This window comes from Mercenaria mercenaria, chromosome 1, assembly GCF_021730395.1.
Source record: "Mercenaria mercenaria strain notata chromosome 1, MADL_Memer_1, whole genome shotgun sequence".
Taxonomy (NCBI): Eukaryota; Metazoa; Mollusca; class Bivalvia; order Venerida; family Veneridae; genus Mercenaria; species Mercenaria mercenaria.
Window position 1 is genome coordinate 83,381,484 of NC_069361.1, and position 27,166 is coordinate 83,408,649.

Sequence of the window (27,166 nt, forward strand, 5' to 3'; positions counted from 1 at the left end):
CCATTAAAGTTACCTGAGGAGGCTTGCGTCGAGTCATAGGCACGTTTTGTAAAACACATCGCTGACCTCGAAACTGGCCTGTATTGTGAGGTGAGACTTCAGGTCTAATTTCATAATTTCTTACTAAGCAGTCTGACAAACATATGCGTGAAAATTGTTATTAACTGTCATTTATTTATTGTTTCTTGGTCGTCAAAATCTGACGCTGTTTATACGTTACTGTATCAAGATATCATTCAGTTGTCAGGTGTTTTGTGCGAGTAGCGTGTCCAGTCCACCTTTGTGTTACTCTGCACTTTATAATCATATAACACGCTCAATTATTTGATTATAATATTAAAATAGGAACAATTATAGTCATTCTAATTTTGAGCACGTACCGAAATTATATAAAAATATGTTTAGATTTAAATATTACATTAATTAAAACGTTGGGATTCTGAAAATGAACATGGGGCTATTTTGCACTCTCATCTTGGCACTGGGGGTGAGGCTGTCGTCGGCAACGCAACGACATTACTATATCGCAGCAGTAGAGGTGGACTGGGATTACGCACCGTCGGGACGGAACCTGGCATCTATCGACAACAAGTACGTACACTCTTTCTATCATGTACTTAACAATGTTTATTTAGAATTACCGGCCCATAGTTTGTGCTATATAGCCGGCCTATATTCAACATATGTAGAAACTAATTTCTGATGTAATGTAATAAAACCCTTACTGAGTTGCTTATCGGTCATTAGTCGAAACCATTGACACTCGGTCCTACACATCTCGGGCAACAGTTTTGACTATTGACCAGCAAGCCATTCAGTAAGTGTATATTGCTAATAGACTGCATTATGTTGCAAAATGTATTTAAAAAAAAACGACATTCTACTTTCAATAATTGACTTACTAATAATTTCAAAAATCACATACTTTTTACTTTATTTTCATTGTGGTATACAGACCTTATTTCTTACAGATAGATTATACATCAATGGATATTAGTACTATCAGATATTCCTATTTTGTGGAGATCGCAAGTGATTCTGTTGTGATTTTGCTGAATAATATAAGCGAAAACTGTAATTCACAAATTTTATTTCGCGTAGTGAAGTCGCAATAATTGCGTTTCATCTTTTATACCCAGAAAACTTATTTTTGTTTAATGGCCAGTATGTATCATATCTAATCCTGGATTAGTAGTGCCTTCTTTTTTTTGTTGTTGTTGTTGTATAAAGAAGAATATGTAAAGCTTCTCGCTAGAAAGTACAGTATAAATATTCGTTTTTGCTCTTGGACTTACTTTTTTGCTGACCTTCAAAATAAACTATTTTCTGTTGTAAAAAAATCTACGAACTTCTATTTCATGAAAAATAAAATAAATTCCCTGGAATTGTCTGGAATTATCTTTATAGCATCGTTTCTTCATAACTTTATAAAACATTGTCCTCAGAATTTTACCTTATTATAGGACAAAATACATGACAATGTTACAATATAAACATCAAAGTCTCATTTCTGTCATTTACGGGCGATTAATATCAAACTTCCGTATCTATCAAAAAGTAGATAAAAAGTATATGTAAAGGTAAAAAACAACATAGCAAATTTAGATAATACTGCATATAACATTCTTATAAAACACGTTGGTGATTTCTTTTCTAGCGGGAATTCTTACTTCATGACCTTTTATGTAGAAATTCCGAATGTAGACGCGCAACATCTGGGTGAAGGGGCAAAGTATATCTAGGAGATTATTGTTCCCCCAACATTTTTCAACAAAGAAACAAAGAAATAAAAAGAAAACACGAAAGAAAAAACTTTACATTGAACTGAACTAAACATTACAAAAACCTTTATTAAATAATATGCCTCATCCCTGTTCCTGCGCCTCAGGAATAAATGAGTGTGTAAAATTTTTTAAAAATGTGTCGTGTCATTTAGGGGTGTAACGCTAATTTTACGATACAATATCGGCGCCTTGGAAAAATAAGGTCGTAAGTGTTACTTACGACCTTATATGAAAATAAGGCGTTTGCACATTAGGTGTATGTGTATATAAACTTGATTTTGTTAGTAAACATACATTACTTGCATTGATCTGATTTCATCAATTTAGAATTATTTTATTGTCGTGACTTAAATGGCGCTTACAAATTGTAATCTTTATTCGGGGCACAGTAAAGAAAGTCTTCTTTATCAAAATGTTTGGCTCAAGTCAATTCTAATTTCATTTTAATTTTGTCCGTGTTGTGAGCAATATTTCATGATCCGCAAAATATTTTATTTCTTGTATACTACGGCAGTATCAAAAATAAAAGATCACTTGTCTAGGTTGACCTTCTCGTATCTGCAACCTCGCGCTCAGTGGGTCATCTCTTATTATTGGTGTTACTGGGCGGGCGCCCTTTAACCGTTAGAGGGTTATTCAACTTGTCGGCCATACGATTATTAGTGATCAGTCGAAAGTTGCATTTATTATATGTAACTGTAGGTCCGTACATATTATATAATTTGTGGATCACTTTGCTACAAACCTCTAACACATGGGTTATGTTGAAACAGACATGTAAATCCCGCCTGTTTTCTTACGTTTCCAGTCTGCTGGTTAGCTCTGTCAATCGCTTGGATGGATTATATTATTATTGTAGCATAGTTTGCTATAACCATTCCCTCACATCGGGTCCGTTTGTTCATATATTACATTAAAACAAATTTTTCAATATTTTATTATTTTTGTGCGTTTGTTCTGAAGACTTTCTTAACTTACGTCGGATTTTATTTTGATCTTAGTGTTATGTTTCATATCTTATTTACTTAACCTAGGAAGAATATTTTTGTTGATTTTCATTGAGATCTCTGAGAGCATCTTTGCCTCGTTTCTTATTATTGCGATTCACTAGAACCTACAATTTCCTACTAGGTCTGGTATGTTCTGCGCTTATTTTCATAGTTTTCTGTACCTTCGTGCTGCTATGTTGCTTCCATGCATTTTAGCTTGAGCTTTGTCTTTCATATTTTCTCATCATTCCCCTATATATCATGCTATATATTTACAATATGCCATAATTTTCATTTAAAATTTATAATAAAGTCACGGCCTTATCCCACATAATCTTGTTTTGTTTTTGCTATATTACTTGGTAAATATACCCTTGTCTTAAGAACCGATGAACTCCCTTATGCAGTCGGACCCGTACTGTAGACAACCTCCAAATACATAACCTGCTTACTAAAGTCACACTTCACCTGTCTTGAAAAAATTATGTTTTCACAAATACCAGCATTTTGAGTCCCCAAGGAAGGTTCTGCAGCTAGGTTTGACTGTATATATATATATATAAATACCCTAGCACCCACCAATAAATTAAAGTTTTGTTAAAATTTAATGTTGTTCAATATTTTAAGAACATACTGTTTGCAATTGTTTGCATTTGAATAAAGCTCCTAATGATTAAAATTTTCAAATAAAAAAGAATGATAATTGTACTGTACTTTTCGTTTGAGTGCTCACTAATATTGTTTCAATTTGTTTGAAATATAATGTTATAATGGCGACAGACCCAGAATTATAACTCTAACTTGGGTCATGCGCTTACTATGCGTACATTACTCTTATACTGAAGTACTACAGTTAGCCTATTACCTATTGAATTTCAACCATAAACTTTGCAAAGTGGCCAGAAGTAGCAGTAACGACTTGATCAAAAGTTTGAATAATGTGTAATATTTAAAAAAAAAAAAAAAAGGTCGTATATGGCAGTTACGACCTTATTATATCGCAAGACTTCCGTCATTTTCTCGAAAATTAAAAAGTAGTTTTCACTTTTCGAGCATTATTTAATTAATTCTTTAGACCATATAATTGTTCTAGTGTTTTATAAAATGCATCCGTTTTATGCTTCTAAGACAATCTAAAACGTAAAATGGATTGTTTTCTTTGTAGGTAGTTTTTTCGTGTTTTCTCAAAATAGCATTTTTGCACTTACGACCTAATTTTTCTGAGGCGTCGATATATGTATCAGGATACCGAAGCAACGATACGGTACATATAAAACTACATAGTTCCTGTAGGTTTTGTAGCATACATATCACTTTCGCTTATATATAAATATTAGGGTAACGTTTTATGAATCTGTAAACCAAAATTTTGAAAATGTATGAACCAGGTATACAGAAGTACAGTTTTAAAACAAAAAACAAAGACAATATTGGAAATTACTGAAAATAAATATACATGTATTTGCATATTTTATACATGTAGTTCAGGTGTTAATATGTATGTGAACAGCTTTGAATTAGTTTTTTGTTTGTTTGTTTTGGGTTTAACGCCATTTTTCGACAGTATTTCAGTCATGTAACGGCGCGGACAGTTAACCTAACCAGTGTTCCTGGATTCTAAAGCAGTAAAAACCTGTTCTCGAAAAGTAACTGCCAACTTCCCCACATGAATCGGAGGTGAAGGACTTATGATTTCAGACACAATGTCGTTTATCAAATAGTCACGGAAAACATACGCCTCGCCTGAGGATCTCACCAACGCTCTACCTACTGAGCTAAGCGGTTGAATTAGTAATCTCTGTCTGTAGCTAACCGGATGGAATTTGAATAGGGTATCCTGGAAAATAACACTCTGAAAATTGAAAAGAAGCACTTTCAACACGACCTACGAGATAACTCTTATGTATATGCACCCTATTAATTATTATATCTTACGTAATGTCATTTGGAAATTCATATTTGTGTCGTTAATTATAGTACTATTCATTTTACAGTTTGTCTCGAGAGAAAATTGACCGTCGGACAGATAGAATAGGCAGCACCTATAAAAAGGCAATTTACCGGGGGTTTACAGACAAAACGTTCAAAAAACCTCTTCCAGTTCCTGAATGGGCGGGGCTTCTTGGACCGGTCATTAAGGCTGAGGTGGGAGATGTTGTGTTTATTCATTTCCAAAACTGGGCTTCTGGAAGCAATTTTAGTATACACCCTCATGGCTTCCTTTACAATAAAGCTAATGAAGGTAAGTTTATATTCTATTCATTAAAATTAACTAAATTACAAATAAGATGATTAAAAAGAACTTGGTCGGAGTAATTAATTTTTGACATGGAAACATTTTGTCGGGCAAAAAAAACAACAAAACAAATGCACTGCCTGTCTAAACAATGGTCAAACTGTGTGTTTTAAGGTGCACTTTACATCGATGGTACAAGCGGAAGTGCTAAATATGACGATGCTGTGCCACCAGGTGGCAGTGTAACGTACGTCTGGATTGCTGCCAAGATTCACGCGCCTACTCCTCAAGATGACAACTGTGTCGGATGGGGCTATCATTCTCATACACGGTCACCTAAAGACATTAACACAGGCTTAGTTGGTATAGCTGTATTTTGTAGGAAAGGTGAGTATTTTAGTTGAACCTTCTTAGACCTGACCTACATATTTAACTGGAAACATTGTAAGGAAAAATGTTTCTAACGAACTCGCCAAAAAAGTTGCAATGGAGGCCTACATGTGCCAATATCTAAATGACTGACATATATACATTTGTAACTTGCAAACTAACCTTGTTTTAGTTGGTTCCATATAAAACTTGAGAGACAAAAGTGCTTAAATCTTGGATGCTTTCATGTGTGATTGTAAAAAAAAATCATTCTATTTGTAAACGCGAACATTTAATACCAGAATCAAGTCTACAATGTGATGAGCTCTTTGGTTTAGATTAAGATTACCTTTAAGGTACATATATCTATTTGAGAATTTCATAAGCATTTTATGTTTTGTTTATTTTAGGAATTCTCGATCATTACGGAAATCGTCTGGACGTCGACAAGGAACTATATCTGTACTCAGACATTGCCAATGAAAACAACAACTGGTATTTCGACCAGAATTTACGGAGATGTGGCGATCCAAGAGTCTGTTGGCGCCTGAAGGTATGATAAAGATGGTTCAACTGCTATATTGTAGATGATACATATCACTGATATTAATTTTAGTAACCTGATATTGATGTTAAGGTATGAAAGCAACAACCGGTATATTGTTTATTATTTAATCTATAGAAAAACTAGTTTCATTGTTCAAAATTATAACTTTGTGGTTTTTAAGGAAGGAAAAATAGAACGGTTGACTTTTTTGTTTAATGCCTGCTAAATTTAGAAAAGAAAGGTATTGTTATTGTTGTTGTTATTGCTCTTCTTCTTCTTCTTCTACTTCTTCTTCTTCTCCACCTTCATCTACTTCTTCTTCTTCTTCTAAGCATTATTATCAATTATTATCATTATTATGATTATTATTATCACTATCATCGTCATTATTTTATGACTTCTACTATCAGATAACAAAATATTATCGTTGGCTGTTGAGCAATCATTGGATATGATGAGAGAGTCACTGGAGAAAGTTACATTGGCTTCGACCTTCTTCTCTTACATGTCATATGGCCCAACAGCAAATAATTGTTAACGTCGTAAAGCAAAAAGTATATATTGTTGTTTTCCATAACCATTTGTTAAATTTTTGGTTTAGGCCTATTCCAGTAGAAGTAAGGTCACATTAGTATCAATAAAATCGAGTATATAGGCATATATCATTTTGATTTATTATGATTTTAATGTAACAAAAGTTTGGAAATCATAGCATTAGTGGGCTTAAGGCAGTAGACCCGAAATGACGATTAGCAAATTCCGTGCGTTTTCGTATTTTCGTTTATTTATTCGGCACTCTTCGGTCGTAAAAGTAGGTCATACAAGCAGTGGTTTCTTCAACAACTGGAGAATGCCGAAATCATATGCGGAGATAACGTAATTGAACGGAAATTCCCGATTGTCATTACGGGTCCACTTCCAGGTAGTGTTGGTGTCTGTATGCGAAACAGTTATATATAAAAAGTGTTCATGTAATCTGAACTCTTTTTAGGAGACAAAGGATACTAAATTTAGGGAGAGCAACACCATGTACCACATCAATGGTTTCATTTACGGCAATTTACCGGATTTTCCCGTTTGCGAAGGAGAAAGTGTCGTCTGGTACTTTATGTCCTTGAACCTTGGAGTGCATACAATACATGCGAACGGACAGACAATGATTATAGAAAAGAAACGGTAAGTTGCTTCTTTTTCACACGCTATTGTTATCAGTGCACTTTAAAGTAACTGGCTGAAATAATCATTGAAACAAACAATTGTTTTTAGATTAATTTTATTTTTAAATTTTGCGTTCACGTGGAAGAGCGGTACGTGTTTGTTAGACAAGGACACTAAATAATTAAGGAAAGCGGAAATCGATATGGTTAAAGCTAAATGCTCAGTAACAGACCTATAGCTGAACGAGACATAAGTGGTGGAAAAAGAAAAGCAATAAACCTCTATAGGATAGAGATAATACCTTTTTGTTTTAGAAATAAAACATGACAAAAAGCAAAAGCTTTATTTCTTAGTCCTTCGAATTAACCAAATGTTATTTGACTATGTTATTTTACAATGCAAGGGAGATAATAAATGAGAAAATGAACAAATACTACATTATTTAAGAAATAATAAATCTGTTCCTATATTTTATCAGTTAATAAAATATGGGCAGGAGTTTGGATGCGTAGTAATTAAATCACGAGTGCGTAGCACGAGTGATTTAATTATTCGTATCCAAACGACTGCCCATATTTTATTAATTGATAAAATTATTGGAACATATTTATTATTTCGATTCTAACAACGCAAATAATTCGCATTTTACAGTAGATCTACTACATTTTCTGCGTAATACGTCATTCGGGTCATATGCTGTTACAATTTACCCCCTATGGTTAGAAAGTGTTGCATAGCCAATGGAACGTATAGATATTTGTTTCCTTTTTATCAGAATTTTGAGAAGTATTTATTAATTAGTAACCTAACAGCTCGCAAACTAATTTTGAACAGAATCATCAAATTAGGCGAGTTGACCCTGTGTTACGAGTGACGAGTTTAACTTTTATATGACGTCACATCATTATGACGCCATACTTTATGTCATACATTTATGACGTCACCGCTGAATCATAATTGAGCTAATTGAATTCGCTTGTAGAGATCAGAACGTGTTTTACAGTCCTACACATAAGTCAGTATGACTTTTATCATATTTATGTTTTTGAAATGCTGTTTAACCGTTTGGCCCTGAAATAATTCGTATGTAATGGAACTGAAGTAGAATCTCTTATGTCACAATCATAGGGGGTGAAATGTAACAGCCAACCATATTTTATCGTAGATTCATACATAGGCGATTTTGCTATATGTTTATATAGCAATTGCTGCGGATCGTGTTAGGATACACATTACGTACCACTGTTATGGTGACAATACTTTTATCTCTAGTTATGTGCATACATATCATAAAAGAATACAGCAGCAGATAAAGAAAAGTTGGCTTGATTACTTTAAAATATATTTACAATTATTTGAGATGATAAGCAAATTTCACATAAGGCCTAACCGTTTTTCCAATTTTGCAAGCTTCAAATTACCCCATGAAAAAGCTATAAAACACATTAGGCTAAGTGATCAGATAAGTAAAATCTCCAAGGTATTGACAGTGTTTTGAAAGGTAATTGAATAGGTAAAAGTTTCGCAGAAAGCATACTTCTGTTTTATCTTTATCTTCATAAGCGACCGGTTGAAATGAAAATTCAACAAACTACAAGTATTACAAGACCATGGGACGTCAATACGTTTAACAAATGTAACAAAATGTTTGTACGTTTGTAGCAAGTCTTAGTAGCAAACGAAAAGAGCAGGCATTAAACTTTATAGATAGGCACCTAGAATTTTTGCGCAAGCGTAATGCAGTTTTGACGGAGTACCGTTCCTTTTGTCCTAGGAAGAAAGCTGCTTTCTTGACAAAATAGAGTGGAGCGAGCGATAAGATGATAAGAATAATTTATTTCATTCTAAATTTATCTCAGACTGATTTTCAATAATGATAGCAACGTTGCGTAAAGGAATTTGGCAAGAACTTTCTTAATATTCCTTAAATTCATCAAATTGTATACAAAATGGTCGAAATGCAGGAAGTTACTTATTATAATAAGATTAGTAGCATGTAAACACCTCGGAATAACTGATGACAAAACATCATAATTCTATTTTATGGGTATAGCAATTTTGAGAGTATCATTTTTCAGCAGTTACACTTTTTTTTATTGCCATTGTTTCATTTCGTACTGCTGCGTTGGTTATTTGTGTGTGTGTGTGTGTGTGTGTGTGAATTGATTATCTTTGCTTAATTTACCGGAAGTTTCTTGAGGGACAGTTGCATTATTTCCAGACCTATTTTTAAACTAAAATTGATTTACAGAGCAGTTAGATGGATTCCCAGTCCGGTCATTTGAATTTTAAGACGCCACAACATTGCAAAACTAGGGACTAATACTTTAATAAACAAATTCAATTAATATAAATCCACGCTCCTCCAAACGAATGAAACTCAAGTCATGAAAGTACCGCATTTTTTTATGATATTTGACTCTGCAAAAATGTCCACCGTGAATACTTCAATAGTTAAGACAGACGTCATATATTCACTTGACTTATTCTACCAAGGGCGTAAAATTGAACATCCATTTCACATTTTTGACTCGTCTTATTTCCGTATTTTAGAATTCAGAATATTACTATAAATAGGAAAAAATATATTCTGTATCACTTTTGCAGAACTGATTAATCCGTAATATTATTACTTGTCGGTGCGAAGTTATTTGCGCTTTGAAAAGGACAAAAAGGGCGATTTATTTCATAATATTACAGCTAATAAATTAACGCAACCATAATCATGAAACGATAAAGGGTGGGTGCGGCGGGGGCGAACAGAAATCTGAAATATAGATTATATTTGAAGTGGATTTATACTACACAAGTGGGTCGCGGGGTTGTGTGGATGCAAGTGTTGCTTTACAGTGGCAGAAAAATGAAAATTTATAGATTATACGCAAATGACATTTTGTTTTTGCAAAACATGTCTGCATCTCGCTTTAAATGTATGTTTGAATAATGTTATTCTTTACATGCACACAATTGACTGATATGATAAAAGTTCGACATTGAGCACAAAACTCAGATAAAGGTAAAACGACAACAATTATACACATTGTCCGAGGTATGAAACGAACACTAAATTCGAAGAAGAACTTGAAGAAGTGTTATTGTGAAAGTTTGTTTGTTGTTATATATCTTGAAGACTGATTGATTGATTGATTGATTGACGCTTGATCAAACCATTTCTTCCACCTTAATATTAATGCCTTCGTCTGGACATAAGTGATGAACTTTCACTCTCCAATGAAAAAACTGACATTCTTACAATCGTCATGAAACCATGCTTTTACTTTTCATTGATGAAAAGTGCAGTTTTATCATTTAACTGACATCTTTCATAAACTAAGGCAATACAACATAAACATGAAATAACGTCTCTAAGACCTTTTAACACAAGTTCTATTCCAAACAAAAACCTCATGGTCTCGTAACAAGTTTGTTGTACAATAAATATTATTATCTTAATTTGATCTCCGGACAGACCCCTATCCCTATGATTGACTTAAAGCTTTTTTAAAACCCTGTATAAATATATTAAAGTAAGCTTCTGAAACAAGATCTTGTTCTCTATCCAACCCATTTCGTTTTATTGTCTGGTTGAATATTTTAGTAAGAAATCACCATTTTCCAGCTTCGGTAGTGAAGAAAAAGACCAGAAGAGCTCGTATGGAGTTGTTTAGGTAGCACTACGATATTCTTCTACCAGCCAAATGATTTGTTTCTTCACTTAAAATAATTTTCTCCTCAATTAAATTTGCTAAAACGGTGACGAATGGTAACAAATTCCAGTCAATGACCCTACCATACTAGATGAGAATGGTTTATTGTCAAATACATGGTTTAAACGTTTTCTTTTGTAGGACGGACACAGTAGCCTTGCATCCTGCAAGTTTCTACTCCGGTTATATGACCCCTATGAACCCTGGAAGATGGCTTATGTACTGCAGAAATCAGTATCATTATGCAGGTATGTTTGTCAAATATCTATAACATATTTTAATGGAACGTTACATAGTATCGTTATCTTTGCTGTCCAAGTGCATTTCCTTATATAGGACTACTATATCAAGCCTACGTATATCATTTCCCAAGAATTTATCCCAAAGGCGGAGGATTACAGAGTTCACCATTATAGTTCTAGATACAAAGTATAGTTGTGCTATATTGCAGTCAGACACATGCGTCCGTCCGTTCGCCAGACCATCTGCAATTCTTTTCTTGAAGAGGCCACTCAGATACAGTTTCGTGTATTTTCAAACAACTTCACACAGTTTTTTATCACCAATCATCATAATACAAGAATCACGTAGGCCGAAGGTCATTAGGTCCAAGGTCAAGGTTACAATAAGAAGTCGAAGATCAAACAGCTCTACATGTCTTTTAAACTGCTTAGAGGTTTCTCATAAAACACGTATCAAATGTTTACTTCATAAAGACGACGTGCAGAGCTCACGACCTAGATCACAAGGTCCAAAGTCAATGTCACACTTTAATGCCAAAGTTCAAATACCCGTTTACCACTTTTTTATTCAATCTACGAATAGTTACCAATCACAATACGATGTGAATCACGTATGATGCACTACGCCTAAGGTTAAAGTTACTGTTTGTGGGCAACGATTTTATATAAGCACCGTGCACTGTTAGGAAACATTTTTATGCAACTTGCAACAGTTGTTAACCGCATTTAGTTAACATAACCAACGCCACTATGTTCCATGACCAAGGTCAAAGGCCATGAACGCAAAATTCGACAATGTTTAACTTCCCGTTTCAAAGCTCACCTGGGGTTTTAGTCACCGTCATGTCCAAGCATCGTTTTTTAGCATTGTGTTGCAGAAAGGATGGTAGCACAATATTGATCTGAGACAAAGATAAAACATAACTTCGAAATACTTTAGATTTGTTGTTGTTTTCCTTTACAGAGGGAATGAGGGCATTCCTGAATGTAAAGCAATGCCAGTCTCGCAAAACATTAACTAAGTATGTATACAAAAAGGCGATTATACCACAGCGTACACGAACTTATTATCTTGCAATAGAAGAAGTTCTCTGGGACTATGCTCCAGGACTTAACGGGAAACAAAATCCGTAAGCTACCTTATTTTTCAAATTGTTGACTGCATTCTTTCTTTTAAGATATTTGATATATGATCCTCTGTACATCTTCTTTTCAAATCCAAGTTCCTTGAACAACTCTTTGGGTTGAACATACGGATGCTTGCCACCCCTTTTGGTTTATTTAACTACCCGTCTTATAAGTTGTTTTATGCAGTTATTAAACGGTACAATATCTAATGCTTCCGACACGCATATGCTTGAAATTTGTGCGTCATAACACTGTCTTAACCTTGTTGTTTTCTTCTAGCTTAATCGTTCTGTATACCTTTATTGCTAACGTTCTTCAAAATGTAGGCACCAGTGCTCTGCAAACTGTGTGATCTCTGATTTTTTCAATTAGGAAAAATGTTGGTCTGTAAAACATAGTTCCTTTAGCATTTAAAACATAGCCATTTCTGTCAACAGACTAAAACATCCGTATATTTTAGCTGTAAACCGCGCGCTGACTTTCTTGCTCTGCACAACACTTTGAAGTACATGTATGTATCTTCGTGAGAACTACTCGTGTTTTAGCTTATTCAGCAATGCTGTTATTTTTAGCATCTATGCATTTTTGTATATTTAGCAACGCTGTTGTAACTCTAATTCTGCCTATGAAGTTGGAAATCTTTTCTTGTTAAATGATTCATTCCCCAATTTGCGAAACTAGTCATCCCCGTACTTTCTGTCAGAGCTGATATATTTCCATCTCTTTAGGTTCTACAGCACGACATTTATGTTGTAGTAAAGTACTGTTTTATTTTTGAGCTTGGACATTTCGACTTGGGGGATTCCAAAACTCACGCTGTAACATCTTTCTGTATTCCTCTTTGTAATAGTGCCTGCTTTTTTAAATTTTGGTTCAAGCAAATGTTGTGATATGCAGGCTCCATATCCTCATAGACCCTCTCTAAACTGCAGTTTGTTTAGGTCTAACCATTGGTTCCTCGTTTAAGGCAAACCTATTATTCTAATTAGGGACCATACGCCGCTTTTCATGGAATTACACCCTGTGTATCATCGAAGGTTCCATATACATCGCAGTGTGAAAAAATCTGAGGGTGTCTCTGACTGTACTTGTATTACATGTAAATAGAGAGTTCGGCTCAACCTAACGCATGAGGGCGCAAACGCTAGCATTCAGACACACCGAATCTGCAATATTTTCATATGTCTTGTTACGAGACCTGTGGTTTTCTATTTTTTTTCCCATTTATTCGATACAAAGAAAACATAAATCATTTATTTTATCTTCGATGTGACAACGTCAGCTACTTGAGACAGATTGATCGCTAGCTTACAAATAGGTCAGATCTATTTTCTCTGAAATCAATCCAATTACCATAACAATTTATCGATATAGTTTGTTAGAAGTGATGTGATGAGCGTGGTGGGGTCAAGTACTGTGTGTTAATATATCAGGTTATCACAAATTATTCAGACACTTCCACCTATCATTATATAACTACTACAGCGTAAGTTACTGAATAACTTGTGCTCGCATTTAAATAGTTTGACCTTTGAACCCAGTTATAGGAATATCAGGTATTTTTAATTCTAAATAAAAAAAAATACGAGTCAAAACCTGGCATCTGTTTTTCCCCTGTGAAAAAAAAAGCAAAACAAAACAGGACAAGACAAGAAAACGAACTGAAAGACGCAACGTATTGTCGCATGAAAATATGGCATTCCGTAAATATTGGTTCTTTTTAGCTCTGATACAATGTATATGCCTTGAATTATTGGGAAAATGGACACCTGTTCGATGACAGATTCCTTTAGTTGTTTTAATCTTTCTTTATAGAGGGGCAGCTCAGTTCTTGCAGCGCGGAAGACACCGGATTGGCTCAGTTTACAAGAAAGCAGTTTATCGGCAATACACTGATAAAACTTTTACCAAGCCAATACTACGTGGAAAACGAGAGATGCATTATGGTCTTGCTGGCCCCCCAATCAAAGCTGAAGTCGGAGAAAGAGTTCTCGTTGTAGTCAAGAACAGGGCATCAAGGCCATATTCATTTCTTGCCAATGGTGTTTCTATAACAAAGGAAAATGAAGGGGCCTTCTACAAAAACAGTCGATATGGTAAAAAAAAAAAATATTTTGTTATAACGGCCCTTTTATTATATTGATGCCCGAAAGTAATTATTCTGCACTTTTAGCGTGCCGGTAATCGAACACCTTCTGATCCGTGGATGAAGACTCCAGGTGCCCCTTCGGGTATTGTTTAACGGGCGAGTATCTGGGTAGAACCGCCTAGCCCCCGTAATTAAGCTATGAGCAATTCTCACATATTGTGCACCCGTTGCGTTGACGGCAAGTGATTGGAAACCAGTGACCTTAACCATTCGCCCACGGAGGTAAAGGTAAGTGTCTATAATGCATTAGAATGTACTAGGCCTTCAACAAATTGTTTTGATCTTGCCAATCAGGATCCTTCGTCTTTGCGCCTTCTGACCTCCTGATCACCTCCTTTTGTGGTACACTGCCCGCAAGTCGATGTTCTACCTTTACAAAGTAGTGTGACTATGATGACACATTTATATTGTCATTTAATTAATTTTTCACGAATCACTCGATGGATCATCACTAAACTTGGCCTCTCTAAGTGTAATCACTTATATTAAAGTCCCCATACAAAAAACATTTCAGCCTTTCAATACCTGTCACGTCACTAGAAAAAGTACATAAAATTCTACGATGTCCCGTTACGCCCATCGCAGCATATTGTGACTTTCAAACAACGAATGTTTTCTTTCAAACTGTACTGATATGGCTCACTTTGACAATGCATTTATCCTTCAAGTTAATTTCTAATTCTCTGAGACCTGAACCTGGTTGATCCTAAATTTACTCCTATGGCTGCTTATATATATTTTCTTTTTCCGAAATTTCAATAAATGAATTTGGTAGGCATTTTGGCTCACTGCAAGCAATTGGATTTAATATTTACCAGCGTAAGTTGGGTATCCCTAAATGTATTCAAAAACTGGATAAAGCGACTGAAACTGTGTATAAAAACGAAGGGAAATACTTCCAAAAAATGAAAACATTGACATCAGTAAACTAGTAAACTTCTATGGTACGTGTGTATGTGTTTATAACATCTGTGTTTCAATCATTGCATTCATTTTTATAATGTGTACTCGTGCTTAGTCGGTGTACACGTTTATATATTTACATATTAAGCAATTTCCACGTGAAGTGTTCTATGTGCTGCTGCGTTCTCCGTGTTCAACTTCTATTCTTTTTTTTTGAATTACTCGGTGTTTTTTATTCTACTGGTATAAATTAAAATACTGGTAGAGCAGAAATAAGTCATATAGTCAACATGACAAAGTTTCATATCTTACCTAAGGTTTTTAATAAAGCCTGGTTTTGTTTTTTGCAGACACACGAGAAACCGGATTTGTTGTCCGTCCAGGTGGACTCAGGATATATGAGTTGAATATTCCGAAGCAGGTTGCACCGACGCCAGTAAATACAAAATGTATTACTTACATGTATCACTCCGCCGTAGACCTGCGCAGAGACATTCATACCGGACTATTTGGTCCGCTTCTTGTCTGTAAACCAGGAATCCTTTCACCTAAAGGCAAACAGGTCAGATATGAGCTTGTATACTAATATTATAGGAAATGATTAGAATAATACATAGTGCGCATTAGAATAACGTCATAAATAATACTCCTTATCCAGAAATTATTTAGGTTGTTTCTAAACTGTTCCTAGCACACGCGGTCTAGATTCAGTAGACTTGTTCGCTATTTTCCTTTTTCTATATGCTTGAAAAACCAGTTTTCCTAATGAATATAAAGGATAGCAGTAAAACGGATAGACAAAGAAATACGTAGCCCGGAACTGCACAAGAACGTAATCAAATGCCTTCACGTGGTCTGTAGCCTAACAGCCCAACCTTTTTAGCTCACCTGAGCACAAAGTGCTCGGGGTGAGCTATTGTGATCGCTCACCGTCCGGCGTCCGTCCGTCGTCCCTCCGTACCTCCGTCCGTCGTCCGTCCGTCCACACTTTCCTTTAAACAACACCCCCTCCTAAACCACCAGGCCAATCTTAATGAAACTTCACAGAGATGATTCTTTGGTAGTCTTCTTTGAAAATATTTCAAAGAATTGAATTCCATATAGAGCTCTGGTTGCCATGGCAACCGAAAGCAAAAACTTTAAAACTATTCTTGTCCAAAACCACATAGATCATAGGGCTTTGATATTTGGAATATAGTATCATCTAGTGGTCCTCTACAAAGGTTCTTCAAATTATCTCCCTAGGATTAAATATGGCCCCGCCCGAGGGTCACGTGATTTATATAGACTTATATAGAGAAAAAATTTGAAAATCTTCTTGTCCAAAACCACAGGGCCTAGGGCTTTGATATTTGGTATGTAGCATCATCTAGTAGTCCTCTACCAAGATTGTTCAAATTATCCCCCTACGGTTAAATATGACACCACCCTGGGAGTCACATGGTTTATATAGACTTATATAGGGAAAAACTTTGAAAAAATTTTTTGTTCAAAGTCACAGGACCTAGGGCTTTGATAGTTGGTATGTAGCATCATCTAGTGGGCCTATACGAAGAATTTTAAATTATATCACTAAGGTCAAATATGGCCCCGCCCGAGGGTCACATGGTTTATATTGACTTATATAGGGAAAACTTTGAAAATCTTCTTGTTAAAAACCATAGGTCCTAGGGCTATGATATTTGGTATGTAGCATCACCTAGTGGTCTTCTACCAAGATTGTTCAAATTATCCCCCTGAGGTCAAATATGACCCTGCCCTGGGTGTCACATTATTTTTATAGACTTATATCGGGAATTCTTGTCCAAAACCATAAGGCCCAGACCTTAGTTATTTGGTATGTGATATTGTCTAGTGGTCAGCTATCAAGTTTGTTCAAATCATGACCCTGGATCGTTGTTGTGTTTTTTAAGCTTTAGCAAAGAAATTTGTTCAAGCAAGCAACTAAACTCAGGTGAGCGATATAGGACCATCATTGCCCTCTTGTTTGTTTGTTCTATATCTTGCACCCGTCTTATAAGATGGAGATTTGAAAATCTAAGTAATATTTTATGTAAACACAGATACACTTAACTAGTATCTAACTGTGAAAAAAACTTACAATGTATAATAAAAATAAAGGGCACGAAAACATTGAACTGTAAAACTTCAAGTAATGCATTTTTTATTGGTGTTTGAACTGTTTTTGTTATCGTTGCTTTTGTAAGTCTTTAAATCATAATGTCGAGTAAGGAAATATAGTTTCAGCTTTTTGTTTGTTTTCAGATTGGCGTTAATCGGGAGTTCTTTTTGAACTGGATGGTTATAGACGAGAACCTTTCCTGGTATATTGACGAGAATGTCAATACTTTTGCTGGTGAGCCATGGGCAGTAAACAAACAGGACAGACAATTTAGACTGTCAAATAACATGAGAGGTAAGGTAAATGTTTAGGTCGCCACATCAAAAAACTGATTTTTATTTATTCTTTTCGCTTTTATTATCAGTGTGTGTATGTGTAAAGGACAGCATAATATGATTATATATACATGTTTTTGTATTTAAAATATAAACTTTGAGAATTGAGGTGACAGGAAATTCTCTAATTAATATAATCAATTACAAACATTCTGAAACCCCTATTACTTGTTAAGAATATAAAATACCTGTTAGAAATGTGATCTTTGATTATAATGAAATTGTTTTGGATTTGGATTATTCCTGCTGACTGCAACTGTTGAAGCTGAAGTTTGTTATTCTGAAGCTGGTCATGTCATCTCCGGTAATTCGTATATTATTGTCGTACTTTATTTTCTTAAGGTCCAAAGTAAAGAATATTTTATAATAATGACTTTGATGCCAGTCGTGGTCAGATTGCTGAATACATGGAAGTTACCTGTGTCAAATAGGTTCGTCGAGGAAATGCAAATTCTTATGTCACTATAGCTTTTAAATATGATTGATACTCGTCTAAAGTTTTATAAATTTAATGAACATCGGCTACCTCAAATACTTATTTTATATGTAAGGAATCTGGAATTCCACATAACATTTGTCCTTAGTCTATGCAGATAAAACTGTATGAACGGTATATTTCACATGGATAATCTATTTTGCTTTGACAGCGTTGCTGTTGTATTTATGATACCATTGCTTCTTTTAGAAGTATACATTTCTCACGTAATAACGGTATTATACGTACAAAAGTTTATGTCAAGCAAGATGATTTTATCTTTGTTGTTGTGGATTTCCCTTTCCTTGATGGAGATGTGCCCCGTGTAATAACTTATTCAGTTCATATTTCTCTGTTAAAAAGATCTGTGAACTTGAACATACTTTAACCTATGTAATATTACTATCACCAAAGACCTTTTTCAGCAGGGCTACCGGAATTCTGAATAAGTTATGAAATTTGAAATCAATCTAAAGACACTCCTATGACAACGTGTATCACAACCATATTGTTCTGAGACACACTGCATGTTTAATGTTCAGCGCTCAAAGTTTTATAGTTGTTCACTACGCTTGCCTCTTTGTTCTTCGATGACGGGACAGGTTGAGACCTTCATGTCAAATAGCTCTTGAATCTCCTCAAAGGACGGAATGGTTCTACAAATGTCCCCTGTCTTGCTTTATCGTGCACACGAACGTGTTGCTCTTGGCGCTCTGATGTCTGCAAAGTCAGTTTAAACATACTATAACGCATTTATATATCTTTCCATATATGTGTTTTACAGTATGTCCCTGTGGCTGTTGTGTAATATTTACATACAGTATACATCTTGTATGGAAAGAAAGAAAAACCCTCCTTTTGTATAAACAGCATTGGTGCGATACCGTTCCGCGAGCGTTCACGCGTAATCTGATGTCATTCACAAAAATCATGAACAAAATGTTGTCGCTCGAAAAATTCTTTCGAAATTGGATGCCAAAATTTCCAAAAAATGAACATTTAATTTTAGCTGTAACTACTTTTTTTCTTACGGTAAAGATCAAAATTCAATCGACACGACTGTATGCTTTTTCACTGGATTTAACAATATTTCAAATAAAATCTCGGAACTGTATTTTTAATCGGGAGGCGAATTACAATAGAACGAGAGCGCGCGTCTTTTTTATTGGCAGTTTTATTTAGATGTTGGAAAGATCTATATCCTACGGAAAAGCATTAGTGCCAGGTGCGTTTTATTAACTCGAATTTCGACTTGCTTACTCGAAATGTCGAGTTAATATTTCAAAATTTCGACTTACGTAACTCGAAATTTCTACTTACTAACTCGAAATTTCGGGTTATTAACTCTTAATTCGTACAATGACCTTTGGGTTTAAGATAGTTCTTCTGACAGTTATTTTAGATTTCTTGGACTTGCAGAAATGAAATTTCTACTTACTAACTCGAAATTTCGGGTTACTAACTCTTAATTCGTACAATGACCTTTGGGTTTAAGATAGTTCTTCTGACAGTTATTTTAGATTTCTTGGACTTGCAGAAATGAATCTGTAAATAAAATCCTTAGAGGCTTAAGTGGCCGGTTTGTTCAGGTTGCTGCTAGGCTTCAAATCACATACACCTCACGGCTGTGGACTTGAAATGACATTTTGGGTGTAGAATTCTTTCATTTGAGGAAGCATCCTGTTGGCTTGTTGAAGGTCAGCAGTTCTACCCATGTGCCTATCCATGTCTGAAATTATGCACGAAGGGGCACCTGGGGGTCTTTCTTAACAATGAAAAACTGGAAAGTCACCAATGACCTATATATGTGTGGGTGTGATGTACAACTCGACCAAAAAAAACACCATAGATGAATTATTTGATATTCTATGCTCAGCAGAAGACTTCCGTTGTCATAAGTTCAAAATCCAAGTTCACGACATACCTAGTAACCGGGGTACCTTAAATAGACTCATACTGTGAAATCATTATACCCCCACAAACGAAGCTTGGGGGTATTTAGGAGTGAGACTGTCGTTCGGTCTGTGGGTCGGTCCGTTCTAACCCGAAATTTGGAGTTAAGTAAGTCGAAATTTCGAGTTAGTATCTCGAAATTTCGTGTTAATAAATAAAACGCACCTGGCACTAATGCTCCCGTAATATCCTGTCATTATTTTGATTTTCTGAAACACCTGAAAAGAAATCACATGTTTTATAGCAAGCTAGCGTAAATTGTTAATATACTAAATATAAGAATTGACTGTTATTATTTTGTGCGTTAATACTGATATTAACCGCACTGGGACTTCTTGCAAATTATCCACGAATTGTTAGCGTGATTTTGTGGTTTATACAAAAAATAGCTTTCAATTCTTTAGGGGATTCCCCTGGCGGAGAGCAATTCTGTGTACACTGACTTATGTACAGGCTCATACACTGGACTATCGTCAAGCCTCTTTATTATTAGATATGATTATATTAGTAAAAACCTAATAAACTAATATCAAAACCTGTTTCTGTTTCAAGCGATAAATGGACGTACATTTGGTACACTCCGGGGACTAAATATGTGTTTAGGTGACCGTGTTTCATGGCATATGTATGGTCTTGGAGAAAGGTTCGATCATCATCATTTTAGTTTTGAGGGTAATAACTTCCTACACGATGGCCGAAAACTGGACACAACTTCTGTGTTTCCTGGTTATGGACAAACAGTGACAATGATTCCAGATCAGGCAGGTAAGACTGCACAGATCAGTGTTATGTTCTGCTTACCTTCTAGCATAATGCTTTGTTGATTATAATCAAATGTATCTTGAAAAGCGTACGTCATACGCATAACTTTTACAAAACAAGATTTACAGATAAATTGTGTTTGGTCTTTCTGTATAGACCAGTGAAATCCAAAGTTATCCGATGTAATGAATATATTCCAGCCTACAGCGAGGTGCTGCGACTGATGATTATCAAATGTTTAAACGAACTGCCTCACAGTTCAAGTCGTAGAATGAAAGAAAGAGAAAAACTTCAGTTCGGCTAAAATATAATTTATTAATAGGGTAAAAATGCTAATGACATGAATATTGTAAATGGCATCGAACACACGGTATTTTAATCCATGATATCCACAGGAAGGCTATTGCTGCGCACCGGTCAACTTGGTTATGAATCTGAGGGACTATTTGCTTGGTATGACGTAATGGTCTGCACGGGGAAACACCCTGCTAAGATTCCTCCACCTCGTATTGTGCCGATGCTTAAAGGTGTGACACGGCGGTATTATATCGGCGTCATTGAGGGTGATTGGGATTACTGCCCGGAGAAAATAGATCCAATAAATGGGGAAAGTCTTTTAAGTCCTGGCACGTAAGTGCGTTAAAACTGTTTGTCTTCATAATAATAAAATGTATTGTGAACCGTTCAATAACATTATTAACCGTGCAAAAGTATATTGTCAGCAGACAATCGTATTATATTATAGGGTTAATACACATTTTGTCGTGCATTAACCTCTTCAGAAGCACAAGGACTGTGTGTAGAGGCCCGAGTCACAGGGCGAGGAATTCAGCACTGCAAATGTTAATGCATGGAAAATGTGTATTATAATTATCACTATTCTTGCATAAAAAATAACGTATTATATTGCCATTTTCATATCGTCGAACTGTCTGTCTATATAGAGTCGACGTTTCGAAAGCCTTTTATTATATGCACTGTGATAGGTGACGTCATTTGAACTGTATGTTTAGTTTTTGTGGGCAGCGAAGCGTGACCACAGATTTACCATACCACAAATTTACGGTCGAAATTTCTTATCCAAAACTGAAGAACAAGTAGTTCCATGTCTTCCATAGATTTTACGTAATTCAAGTCTGTTTAACTTTCAGAAAGCTTCTGAAATTCAACTTTATCAAAAAATACATGGCTTAAGTATATATTTGTGGTTATCTATATTTTATAACAAAAACGAAGCGTATGAAAATGATCACGCTTGCTTTAATCACATGACCAAAACATTTCTTTATCACGTGACCAAAAAAAATAAATAACCTACAAAAATACTTCAGCACCATCCGCGTAGATCTACATATATTGCATGAAATCAACAGAAGAGGTGTTATCTTATTTATTTTTCATAGAGAAAGATACGATCCTTTCATAATATTTTCGTTAATAATTTCTATTTGCACGACTTAAGAAAAAAATTGCAGCCGTAACGGAGGGGGCGAAAAATTCGTACCTGTTTCCCGAAAATACGAACATATGCGCTTCAATTGGATTTAATTTTACATTCTACTGGTGTTTGTGACTGCCATATCATTAAAGAGTATAATTAATTCGAAAGAAACATTATTCTAAACAAGTTCGCCTTTTAATCGCCGGTAGATTCGCGGTGTTTTCGTCCCCAAATATTCACGAACTGGCCTACGATTTCTTCTCGGATAACTAAACAGTAGCGGGCTTCGGAAGACTGCAATGAAATCATTTGAGACAGTTCAAACTAAGATTGAAAACTTTCAATTTTCAATATTTGCATTTTTAACAATAAAATTCGTAAAAAGATCCTTTTGAAGCATAGAATGCAACCAAGAAGAATAATAGCAGACTTGGTTTGAATGAGTCTGTTCATGAGAGGTAATGAAATGTGCAACACCCCTTACGCCCCCTAGCACCGACTATAGCGGAACTCTATTACACATATGTTGAATGGACTCCATGATCCTAAAGGACCAGAAAATATAACAACACTAAAATAATATAGAATAGAAAAAGTTGTACTATGATACATATTACATTAATCTACAACTAAAAAAATGACTGAAGGCAACCTGAAGATCATGATGTGTGCTGATATTGAAGACATTTGTAGTTGTTTTGGTTGTTTTAAAATTGAATTAAAACACTTTAATATCATTGTAAATATTCGGTTATGGTTGCTTTTTAGTTTAAGAACTATTCTGAAGTGTCTTTTATCTATGTAATTTATGTATAATATATTCATAGCCTGCTTTTACCAAGATGAGATCTCATTTGATTTTTTTTTAAATCACCTGTCAAACCCTCAAGGTCACAGGGGCCTGAACATGGAAACCCGCTTCTGATCAAAAACTTGAGAACCACCTGACCCAGAATATTGAAACTTCATAAGATGATTGGACATGTAGAGTAGATGACCCCTATTGATTTTTGAATCACTTGATCAGAAGTTAAGGTCACAGGAACCAGAACATGGAAAGCAGTTTCCAACCACTAACTTTAGAATCATTTGACCCAGAACCTTCAATCACGATGATAGGAATTACAGAGTAGATGACCCTTAATGTTTCTGGGGTCACTTGACTTAAGGGAAAGGTCACAGGGGCCTGAAGATGGAAAAACTCTTTCTGATCAATAACTTGAGAATCACTTGAGCCAGAATGTTGAAACTTCATAGGATGATTGGACTTGCAGAGTAGATGACCCTTGTTGACTTTGGGCTCACTCGATTAAAAGTCAAGGTTACAGGGGCCTGAACATGGAAAACGGTTTACTTGAGAACCACTTGACCCAGAATCTTGAGACTTCATAGGGTGATTGGACATGCCAAGTAGATGATCCCTATTGCAGCCAACCATTAGTGTCTCTTTGTCTTTCGCTCTTATCCTCTATTGACTTCTTGCCTATTACGACTATACATTGGGGGAGACATGGGCATCTTGAAAATTAATTATCCTCCTTCGAAGGAGTATGGGTATATTGTAAATATTATTGTTTGATGATGGATGTCGGTCGGTCTGTAGACCAATCGGTTTTCGGATGATAACTGGAGAACGCTTGGGATAGGCTCATGAATGTTGATCGGGAGATTTGTCATGACCAGCAGATGACCCCTATTGATTTTGAGTTCAGTAGGTCAAAGGTCAAGATCACATTGACAATAGAACTTTTTGCCAGAAAACTAGATAATGCTTTGGTCTAAGATCACATTTGATACGGAAGTCATTTAAGACTGGTAAATGACTCATAATTATGATTTAAGGTCAATACGTCAAATGTCCAGTGTGCAGTGACCAATAAATTCTGTTCCTTGTCATTTACTTCATGCAAGTGTTCTACAAGCTCTTGTTATAACTAGAATCTCCAAACATCACATAATTATCAATTAGTCCATGACCTTTGCTCACATTAAACTGTTCCAGTAAAAGCAGAGTGTTTTCCCATTGAGTTGTTAAAAAATGCTTATAATTCAAAAAAGATGTTGAGCAAGATTAACCAAACTTCACAAAATCTTCAATAAGCACATGAGCTTTGCTCATATATTATTTTATCCCCTTTGACAAAGTAAAAGCAGCGTTTTACCCCTTGCTTTGGTAAAAAATGGTTGAAAATGCTTATTAATCAAAAGTAGTTAAACTAGAATCACCAAACTTAAGCTAACTGTTCATGCCCATTACCAGAAGCTGTCAACCGCTGCCCACACCAGTCCTCTCAGTGCTTTGATTTTATATGTGTGAACTTTACCGGGGCCACGAGTGTTTTTATTCACCATGTTTTAGAGCGTTTTCGTCAATCTTGGGAATATATTTGGCTTTTTCTGGTCAATACTAGGATTAGATAAATCTATTTGGATAAAGAAATTAACTGTACAAGATTTTAAGCTGACTTTATTGAATGATTTCGATTAAAATCAGCGTATTTTGGAAGTGACTTTTAAAAAAAAAATTGCGTAACTTGAAGAGGAACTTTTATCAAATTCCCTCTCGAGTTGATGCAAAATATTTGGTCTACTATTTTATACAAAATACTTTTCAGAACCGAAGTGATATAACTGAACGGTGTTACACTTAATTTATACACTGTAGATCTATTATTAGTGCACAAAATGTTTAATTGTACGTCTTCGCACTCCTTAATTATTCCGCCATGTTATAATATTATTAACATACGGTCATGTTTACGTACCTTTCAATTCCTGTTTCATCCATTTTTATGTAAGAGACATTCTAGCTTGCTACGTCGTCGTAAAATTATTCCCTCGTCGTGTTTAAACTTATTTGAATATGGTCCTGCTATATATTAGTGCATAAATGAAGACAATAGACAACTACATTAACGGCATATACGATATATAGGTTTGATTAATTAAATCACAATCAATTCTATATATATTTGAAAAACAGGAAAACATATTAACTCATCTGGCTGGATTTTAAGAAATCATATTGCCTTTATTTTTCTGATTTGTAAATTATGTTGATTAAGTAAAAGATCATCAGTAAACTTTAAATGTCGTTTTTATTTGAAATATCTGTTTTCAATGTGTTGCTACAGATATATTTTGCGTCTATTAATATTCTTTTTACCAGCGCTATGTTACAGGGTTGTGCACGACTGAAAATTTCGCCAGTAAGAACAAGAAGAATTCCAATCGAATGTATTGAATTTTTATTCTGTAACTGTTCTATCCATTCCGTAATAACTAAGAAATGTGACTGACATCGCCGTATTTGTGCTTGCGGCTTAAATTAAATTTTTTTAGATCGTTCAAACCTAGTGTAACATGTTCAAAGAAGCAATTAGTTAGTACACAGAGCACAATTATTTGATAAACGAACATTTGCAATCACGAGGTTTTGTTCTTTGTTTAATAGTATTTTGAATAATCCGACAAATGTAAATCCTCTCGAATATAGAGGATCTCTGTATAATAGCTAGACTGAAGTCTGCCATAGTTCCATCTTACAAATTAAACATCCCTCTGAAGTCCATTTTTTACCATTTATATGAGAAGAACAAAGTTTTGAAACTTTTATAGCAATTTTCGTTTTCGTTCCAGAGAAGCGTACAAATATGTCCGAGATGATCCGATGTTTGTTGGCAGTGTTTACTACAAGGCAATATACAGGGAATTCACCGACGAATCTTTCCTCCATATTAAAGCTAGAAGAACTGAAGAAAAACATCTTGGGCTTTTAGGGCCATTTATCCGTGGCAATGTTGGAGATACAATTGAAATAGTGCTCAAGAATTTGGCTTCTTTTCCTTACAATATTGTCCCACGCAATATTGTGTTTAAAGATGGTTCCCCAATAACATCAGCTTTACCAACTATGCCGGGGCAAATCCGAATATACCGTTACTTAATTCCAGAAAGATCCGGGCCACTGCCGAGCCAGCCGAACTGTGTTGGATCCTTGTACTCATCCAGGGTAACACCAATGAACGACACATATAGTGGATTGATGGGACCCTTGGTTATTTGTAAACCTGGCATCCTTGACCTTTCTGGAAGGAGAATTGACAAGGTGACAAAAGAGTTTGCTACCGCCTTTGTTATCCTGGACGAAAATAAAAGTAATTATCGCGACTTCAATTTTGCCACACGTGCCCCTGCACGACAGAACACCTCGAATACTGAGTTTGTTCAGAGTAACCTTTATCACACTATAAACGGGTTTATTTACGGTAATCTGAAAGGATTGGTATTTAACCAGGGTGAAAAGTCAGCATGGTATATTTTTGGACTGGGTTCGACCGTTGGTGTCCATACTGTACATTTCCACGGTCAACTTTATTTGCGGACAGCTTCGTTAAAGTTGAAACGAGATGTGCTAGAAATTTTTCCGGGGACTTACGAGACTGTAGAGATGTTGGGATATAACCCTGGTACTTGGCTCTACCATTGTCACGTGAGTTTACACGCAACTGACGGTATGAAAGCCGTCTACACTGTTTTACCCAGACCGAATAAAGGAAAGTTTGGTGAGTATTTGTTACCAGTTACTAGTCATAGTACTAAAGATCAAAACAGACACATATCTACTTATCCATCCTATGATGCACTGTAACACGTGCTCAAAAAGTTGGCGATCATACGTTTGCTGCATAGCTAATAACTGACTGATACTTTAAGTTACCGTTATATCAATAAATAAACTCACGAAAAAGTTCACGTTTGTGTTACGAAAGAAGTCAGAATGTATCATTTTTGAAAACAAAGTATTATTACGTTTAAAGCATTTTCATTAAGTTTTCTCAATTCTGAATTCCGGTTGATCGGAAA

General features: G+C 35.3%; 1 protein-coding gene across 1 annotated transcript in view; it reads left to right on the plus strand.

Annotated features, from left to right (window-relative positions):
* The first annotated feature begins 451 nt into the window (after positions 1 to 451).
* The window catches only part of LOC128547819 (ferroxidase HEPHL1-like), a 31,613-nt gene continuing 4,898 nt past the window's right edge, over positions 452 to 27,166 (plus strand). Inside the window, exons 1-13 of the mRNA XM_053521153.1 lie at positions 452 to 591; positions 4,768 to 5,015; positions 5,184 to 5,396; positions 5,789 to 5,931; positions 6,917 to 7,101; positions 10,932 to 11,038; positions 11,997 to 12,162; positions 13,976 to 14,301; positions 15,563 to 15,774; positions 17,478 to 17,628; positions 20,650 to 20,862; positions 21,255 to 21,489; positions 25,940 to 26,865. Of these exons, the coding sequence (XP_053377128.1) occupies positions 452 to 591; positions 4,768 to 5,015; positions 5,184 to 5,396; positions 5,789 to 5,931; positions 6,917 to 7,101; positions 10,932 to 11,038; positions 11,997 to 12,162; positions 13,976 to 14,301; positions 15,563 to 15,774; positions 17,478 to 17,628; positions 20,650 to 20,862; positions 21,255 to 21,489; positions 25,940 to 26,865 (3,265 nt within the window). The remainder of the gene's footprint in view (positions 592 to 4,767; positions 5,016 to 5,183; positions 5,397 to 5,788; positions 5,932 to 6,916; positions 7,102 to 10,931; positions 11,039 to 11,996; positions 12,163 to 13,975; positions 14,302 to 15,562; positions 15,775 to 17,477; positions 17,629 to 20,649; positions 20,863 to 21,254; positions 21,490 to 25,939; positions 26,866 to 27,166) is intronic.